Source organism: Brassica oleracea, chromosome C7, assembly GCF_000695525.1.
Source record: "Brassica oleracea var. oleracea cultivar TO1000 chromosome C7, BOL, whole genome shotgun sequence".
NCBI classification, from domain to species: domain Eukaryota; kingdom Viridiplantae; phylum Streptophyta; class Magnoliopsida; order Brassicales; family Brassicaceae; genus Brassica; species Brassica oleracea.
The window spans coordinates 17,958,709-17,965,813 of NC_027754.1; the positions used below are offsets into that span (position 1 = coordinate 17,958,709).

The 7,105-nt window shown below is 40.6% G+C and overlaps 2 protein-coding genes across 2 annotated transcripts in view; one reads left to right on the forward strand and one right to left on the reverse strand.

Annotated features, from left to right (window-relative positions):
• Window positions 1–505, reverse strand: part of LOC106305059 — a 1,291-nt gene extending 786 nt beyond the window's left edge. Inside the window, exon 1 of the mRNA XM_013741439.1 lies at window positions 125–505. Coding sequence (XP_013596893.1) covers window positions 125–334 — 210 coding nt within the window. The 5' untranslated portion in view covers window positions 335–505. The remainder of the gene's footprint in view (window positions 1–124) is intronic.
• Window positions 506–4,741: 4,236 nt separating this feature from the next.
• LOC106301195 (zinc finger protein CONSTANS-LIKE 15-like) lies at window positions 4,742–6,691 on the forward strand. The gene is made up of 4 exons (XM_013737542.1): window positions 4,742–5,610; window positions 5,689–5,835; window positions 6,024–6,232; window positions 6,317–6,691. The coding sequence occupies exons 1-4, from the start codon at window positions 4,855–4,857 to the stop codon at window positions 6,411–6,413; spliced, it is 1,209 nt and encodes a 402-aa protein (XP_013592996.1). The 5' UTR covers window positions 4,742–4,854; the 3' UTR covers window positions 6,414–6,691.
• The last annotated feature ends 414 nt before the right edge of the window (window positions 6,692–7,105 follow it).

The window sequence follows — 7,105 nt, forward strand, 5'->3', positions numbered from 1 at the left end:
TGGGGAGATTTTTTTTTTTTTTTTTTTTTTTTGAACACAAAGAGACTAGAGAGTACTTAAAACATAGAAAGAAAGAAAGAAAAAAGGCAGAAGAAGAAAATGAATCTGGTTTTGTGTTTGTTACCTTAAGATCAAGACACTGTTCCAAATGGTAAGGAACAGGGATGTGAGAATTGAGCTCCAACGTTATATCTATGATCGGTATATGATCTCCATCGCTCTCGTCCGTCACACCAAACCCATCTTCGAAACTCATTCTCTGGTTACTCAGTGAACAGTTCTGCATCGATCTCTCCAGATATTTCGATACCGTATCCACATCCAGGGCCGCCATTTTATATAACACACTACTTTATTTCTTTTGATCAAACTCACCGGAATGTTTCCAAACCAGAGGACCAGGAAGAGAGATAATTTTGAAAGGATTTAAGGTACAAAACGGAAACGAAGAAACATGATTGTTGGGTAAAGAGAAAGCTGGAGGCCGTAGCTGTCAGGCACACAATGACCACTGAGGCTCGCATTTTGTGCACGTCCCCTGTAAAAGGAACGTATTACCACTTCATGCGCGTGGCATTAGATAATCATCATGGTTCCGGTTAGTGGCCAGTTTAACTAATAAATTACTTTTAAAGTGTTCCTTTAGGAACTCAAATCTATAGAATATACTATGACAAAAGAACCATTTCATTTGTCATAGTATAATATTCTATAACCACTTCATGCGCGTGGCATTAGATAATCATCATGGTTTCGGTTAGTGACCAAGTTTGACTAATAATTTAATTTAGGATGTTCCTTTGATAATAAATAAAATCTATAGAAAATACTGTGACAAACGAACCATTTCAGTTTGAAAATATCAATGGTACTAAATTTGTTCCTAGTTTAACTCTGTTCTTATATGTATTAACGAGGTAGGAGGTGAATCTGATCATGCATATTGCATCATTTAGTTTGACTACCCTGCCCTGTCCCGGTTGCTCCCGGAGTATCTCTCACTGTCCATGGTGATTTAGAGTTGAAGATATATATTATGTATCAGTTCGTGAAGTACTACATGAGGTAATACATGCGTGTGTGATGAAGATGGGTTTGGTTGAAGTTTGTGTTATGTGATGTCTGTGGGCTTGTTAAGCTTGGAAAAGAAGCAATATGTTTATTGGAAGATTTACATTAAATGTAAATGATATTACTTGAAGAGGAAAAGACAAGAGAGTTATTCCTTGGGAGAAAAATGAAAGTTGCTTAAGTTGCTTTTGGAAGAACTTGGAGAGCAAGTTCTGGTTATGTATACATGGAGGACGTGCCTCTATGGTAGGAGTTGTCTCTGCAAAAAAAAAAACAGAGAGATCATTGTTTGGTGCTTGTGTGATCAAGCTTTTGGTGTTGCTGCTCTGCGTTAGGTGCTGACGTAGTTGTTGAAGTACTTCCGTGGAGGTGGAAGATTGAAGTCTAGATTCAGGGGGAGTTTAGCTCGGGGTCGGGAAGATTTTGATAAACAAAAGTCTAGACTCTAGGGTGATTTTTAGCTTAGGATTGGGGTAATCCTAAAGGATTCTTGTAATAGAAAAGATTGGTGTAAGACTTTCTTGTTCTAGTGAATTCGAAAAGAGAAAAACTTGTGCGTTCTTTATTTCTGCATTTATACTCTGACCTCATTGCACTAACAATTGGTATCAGAGCGGGTCACCTAAGTTACTGGTGAGATCATAAGGGTGAGGACAGAAACTGGTTCAGGAAGAAGGACAAGAGTTTCAAGTAGATCTTGAGGATTGATGGAGATAGCTAAGTTGCCTATCAAGAAGCGTTTCTCATGGAATGGACGAAACAAATCTTTTATGGGGTTCATGGTTGATGATAACATGAAGGAGAAAGAAAGAAGAGAGAGATTTTGTGATTCTCTAAAGGTTCTACAGTGCCATGAATGCAAAGGTTTTGGGCATGTAGCTGATGAGTGTGCAAATCTGCAGAAGCGGAAGAAGAAGACAATCACCAAGAGTGATTCTAAAAGTGAATCTGATTATGGTGAGGAGCTAAAGAGTATTGTGGCGTTGACAACCTTTATGTCTGGTTCTAAGACGGAATCTGCAGTGGGATCAGCTTCAGCGTCTGTGTCAGGGTCTTCATGTGGAGGTGATGATGATGCTGGAAGTGATGATGAAGGTGGAACCTTTGATCTTGTTGGGAATTATGAAAAGCTGTATGAGCATTAGCTCAAGCTGGTTGAGAAGAATTCAGATTTGGCTAAGGAGAAAGCCAAGCTAGAAGCTCAAGTTGCTGAAGCTCTTTAGTATGCTTGAGAGAAAGAAGAAGAAGCACGACAGGCTGGTGCTCAACTTGCAGAGAATCAGAAGAATTTGAGGATGCTGAATAATGGGACGAATCAGCTAGATCATCTTCTCAGTATTGGGCAAAGTGATAGATGTGGCATTGCATATCAAGGAGAATGTTTGAAATCTGGAGGTGTTTTTGTACCAGCAGATAAAACTAAAGATGTAGTTACGTATGATACAAAGCCTGAGGTTAAGAGGTTTGCTGGGAATGCAACAAATGGGAAGATTACAGTGACGCCTGCAACTGGTGTGAAGAATGTGACTGCTACGCGTACTGCTACGAGTACTGCTACGGCAACTGATACGGCGACTGCTCCAGAGAGAGTTTCTGGATTGAAGAGTGGATCTCAACAAAAGTTTCGGCATGTTTGTCATCACTGTGGTGTTGTTGGACACATTAGGCCAAGGTGTTTCAAGTTATTGAGGGAGAAGAATCAGATGGAGCAAGCTTATGGTATGAGGTATCATGGTCATGTATGTTATTCTTGTGGAGTTCAAGGGCATATTCGACGTGACTGTTTCAGGTCTGTTCAAGGAGCTAATCATGGAGGATTTGGGCTCAGGAATACGTGGTCTAGGAGATTTGATCACTATGGAGATGGTGGAATGGGATTTCCTCCTCACTTTTGAGGATATGGATCTTCATATTAGTTTTTGACCATGATGTGACTCATAGGGGGAGATTGAAGACGTGGCTTTTCTATCCAGAGGTGGTGAGTTCACATGCATAGCCAAAAAGGGGGAGATTGAAGATGTATATTTTGTATCAGTTCGTGAAGTACTACATGAGGTAGTACATGCGTGTGTAATGAAGATGGGCTTGGTTGAAGTTTGTGTTATGTGATGTCCGTGGGCTTGTTAAGCTTGGAGAAGAAGCAATATGTTTATTGGAAGATTTATATTAAGTGTAAATGATATTACTTGAAGAGGAAAAGACAAGAAAGTTATTCCTTGGGAGAAAAAGGAAAGTTGCTTAAGTTGCTTTTGGAAGAACTTGGAGAGCAAGTTCTGGTTATGTATATATGGAGGATGTGCCTCTATGGTAAGAGTTGTCTCTGCCAAAGAAGAAAACGAAAAGATCATTGTTATGTGATCAAGCTTTTGGTGTTGTTGCTTTGCGTTACGTGCTGACGTAGTTGTTGAAGTACTTCCGTGAAGGTGGAAGATTGAAGTCTAGATTCAGGGGGAGTTTAGCTCGGAGTCGGAAAGATTCTGATACACAAAAGTCTAGACTCTAGGGTGAGTTTAATCCTAAATGATTCTTGTAATAGAAAAGATTGGTGTAAGACTTTTTTGTTCTAGTGAATTCGAAAAAAAAAAACTTGTGTGTTTTTTATTTATTTATGCATTTATACTCTGACCTTGCTGCACTAACAAGGTTTCTCCACTCGCAAGAATTTTTTTCGCCGGATAACACTCCGGTTTTTGTTATAAACAAACCCGAATAAACCAGCGACAAATCGAAAACAAGTTTTGGAAGAAGAATACAACCATCTATTGCCGCCAGTCCACTCGTCGAGCTTACATTATGGGCCCAAGCCCATTTATTAAATCCTTCTTTCCTTTTTTTTTTTTTTTGATCAAACATTAGTTCTTTTCTAATGTAGCAACCATTTTTTTCTTTGTTTTCTCGTTTAGTTTTAGTGGATTTGATATCTTGGAATATCAAGATATTTATATCCGACAAACACATAATGAATCTTAAAAAAAAAAATGATTAATATCATTGTACTTTTATTTATTGACGTCACTTTCTTTTCACATTTATTGTCTTAAAATATCTTGCGAGTTATACGACATCGTCGACATGTGCTTTTAGCATATATACTAGTAGTAGATAAAACATTTTGCCAAGAACTGACCCTACACAGAAGTTGATATTATATCCTCCTGTAAATTTTTTTCGTCTACCAACCCTGCGGTGTCTGGGAATATGATGCACATAATATATGCTATAGGTTTCATTATTTTGATTTTGAAGACACAAATGTTTGGTAAGACCGTAAGAGATCAAATATGATTCAAACCGTTACTACTATATTGGTACTGGTGATTTAATAAAGAACCCAAACTCCACAAGTAATTGCTGTTTAAGGAATTACCTAACTCCAAAAAATCACGTGCTTTCCTCTAACTTTCCCGTTGTAAATTAAAAAAAGATTAGAATGATTAGAAAGTTGAAAAAGTAGATTAGATATTTTTCTCATTCTCTGTCACCACCTATAGACTACAGTAACCTCGACGTAAGCATCGCCGTCTAAATAATGAAGACTCACTCTACACACCGTTAGATCTGAGCATCTCTCGATCTACCATAGATGGCGAGACAGAGGAGCACATCCCAAACCAAACGCACAGTGTTAGAGGAGATTCTGACAATAAATACTTTTTCTAATTTTTCTCTCTCTGTCTTGTTTACTTTACAAAGATTTGCAGATAACATTTTGACAAAACCTCTTCGTGTCATGTTCTTCCTTTTTCTCACCAGACATAATCTGAGAGAAAGAGAGGAGGATTCATGAGCAGTTCCGAGAGACATCCGTGCGATTTCTGCGGCGAGCGAGCGGCGGTTCTGTTCTGTAGAGCCGACACGGCGAAGCTCTGTTTACCCTGTGACCAGCAAGTGCACACCGCGAATCTCCTCTCCAAAAAGCACGTGCGATCTCAGATCTGCGATAATTGCGGCAACGAGCCTGTCTCCGTCCGGTGCTTCACCGACAACCTCGTCTTGTGTCAGGACTGCGATTGGGATGTCCACGGGAGCTGTTCCGTCTCCGACGCTCATGTCCGCTCCGCCGTGGAAGGGTTCTCCGGCTGTCCATCGGCGTTGGAGCTCGCCGCTTTGTTGGGAGTCGATCTGGGAGGGAGGAAAGAAGAGAACGAAGGGTCGTCGACGACGATGATGATGATGACGACGATGGAGAGTTTCGGGATGCAGCTGGATTCGTGGGTTACTGGATCTAACGTTTTGCAAGAGCTGGTTGTGCCGGTGCCCAAGGAGACGACGTCGTTTAGGAAGCGTGGGTCTAGCTGTGGGAGGTATAAGCAGGTGTTGTGCAAACAGCTTGAGGAGTTGCTCAATAATGGTGACGGAGAAGCTAGGGAAGGGCTTATGGTTCCGGAGATGACAGAGAGAATGGGACGGGCGAGAGATGCAGAGGAAATCAATAGCGGTGGAGAAGTTATCCAGCAGCCTCCCACGACGTCGTTTACTTCTTTGCTGTGGAATGCTGATAATCCTAGTGCTAGTAGTGGTGGTGGCCGGACTACTCAGGTTTGTGCAATCTATCTATCTCTCTTTTTTTTGGGTCAGTCTTGTGGAGTTTTATTGTCTTAACTTGTGAACATGCAGATATGGGATTTTAACTTGGGACAGTCAAGAGACACTAAAGATGCATATGTAACAAAAGATGATAAATCATTCACAATCAACAGCTTTGTTGACCTCATGAATGATACTTGCTCCACTAAGCCCAAAGGTGTTAAACAGATTTGCCAGGTAACTTTTAGCTTCAGCCTTTGGGTTAAGAAACTGTTTTCTTCTAGTGAATAGAGACAGACTCAGAACTTGATGGTTTGCTTTTCTTTGTTTTACCTCATAATGCCAACATTTTGGCTTGTTAGATATCTTTGTTACATACAATACAAGTGTTGTGGATTGTAATGCTCATTAGGATTCTTTCGCAGGATGATTGCTATCGACCAACTTCAAGCCAGGTGCCAGCAACATCTGAGAGCAGCAATCTTCCACTTACATTTAGCTCCGAGAAAGGCTCAAACTCCGCCGCTAGCTGTAAGACCACGAGAGTAGTGGCAACCAAGTCTGATCTGGAGCAACTGGCTCAGTACAGAGACAATGCAATGCAGCGTTACAAGGAAAAGAGGAAAACTCGGAGGTAAATACCGCTTTAGACATTTTTTTTCCTTATTAGACCACATCTCCCACTCGAGAATTAATACCGTATCTTGGTTGTGAGCAGATATGATAAGACGATCAGGTATGAATCGAGGAAGGCAACAGCTGATACAAGGTTGCGTGTCAAAGGACGATTTGTGAAAGCTACTGAAGCTCCTTAAGGTCTCTTGACATAGGTCTCCTATTAGCTTACAAAGTTAGGAACTTTTTGTCTACTCCCCCTGCCACGGAAATGTATATATAAATCTGTCTTGTTTCATTTGTGGCAGCCTTGTCTTTTTGTGTGTCGTATCTGGCCTCTTTATGTATACCCTGGAAACTTCTTTAGTTTAAAAAGGATTGTGTGTTTAAACTTGTAGTCACAGTGGCGGATGTAGATGGACAAAGGGTGGGGCAGTTGCCCACCATGGTTTTTAAAATTTCAGTGTATTTTTTCAAATTTTTGACAAATGCCTCTGTTGACATTATTGATAAATTATATGTATGCCCCGGATCGAAGTAACTTCTAGATCTGCCTGATGCAAATGATCTGTTGCCTGTTTTCGGGTCAATCCAAGGGATTTGAACTCTCATGAGCTATATATATCATATGCATTTGGCTGATTCAGTTTTGGTTGTAAAGACGCGGTCTTTGTGGCTTTTCTCGTGTCGTCAACAACAATGGCATTCTTAACCACATGATGTCTCTTCTCTGTACATATCAGCTAGACGAGCGAGATATGGAGAAGAACAATGTCAAGCCGGATGATCTGATCACACGTTAAACATTAAAATGCGGCTATTAGCAGAGTACGGTACCTCAGCATCACACGCTAGGAGACGGCAAAGGCTTACCTCAAACAGGGATTAGTAG

What these genes read in the sequence shown, in the direction of transcription:
- LOC106301195 (XM_013737542.1), top strand. Translation starts at nt 4,855, where the DNA reads ATGAGCAGTTCCGAGAGACATCCGTGCGATTTCTGCGGCGAGCGAGCG. An exon ending in GTGTTAAACAGATTTGCCAG is followed by an intron (nt 5,836 to 6,023) that starts GTAACTTTTAGC and finishes ATTCTTTCGCAG; the next exon opens with GATGATTGCTATCGACCAAC. An exon ending in GAAAAGAGGAAAACTCGGAG is followed by an intron (nt 6,233 to 6,316) that starts GTAAATACCGCT and finishes GGTTGTGAGCAG; the next exon opens with ATATGATAAGACGATCAGGT.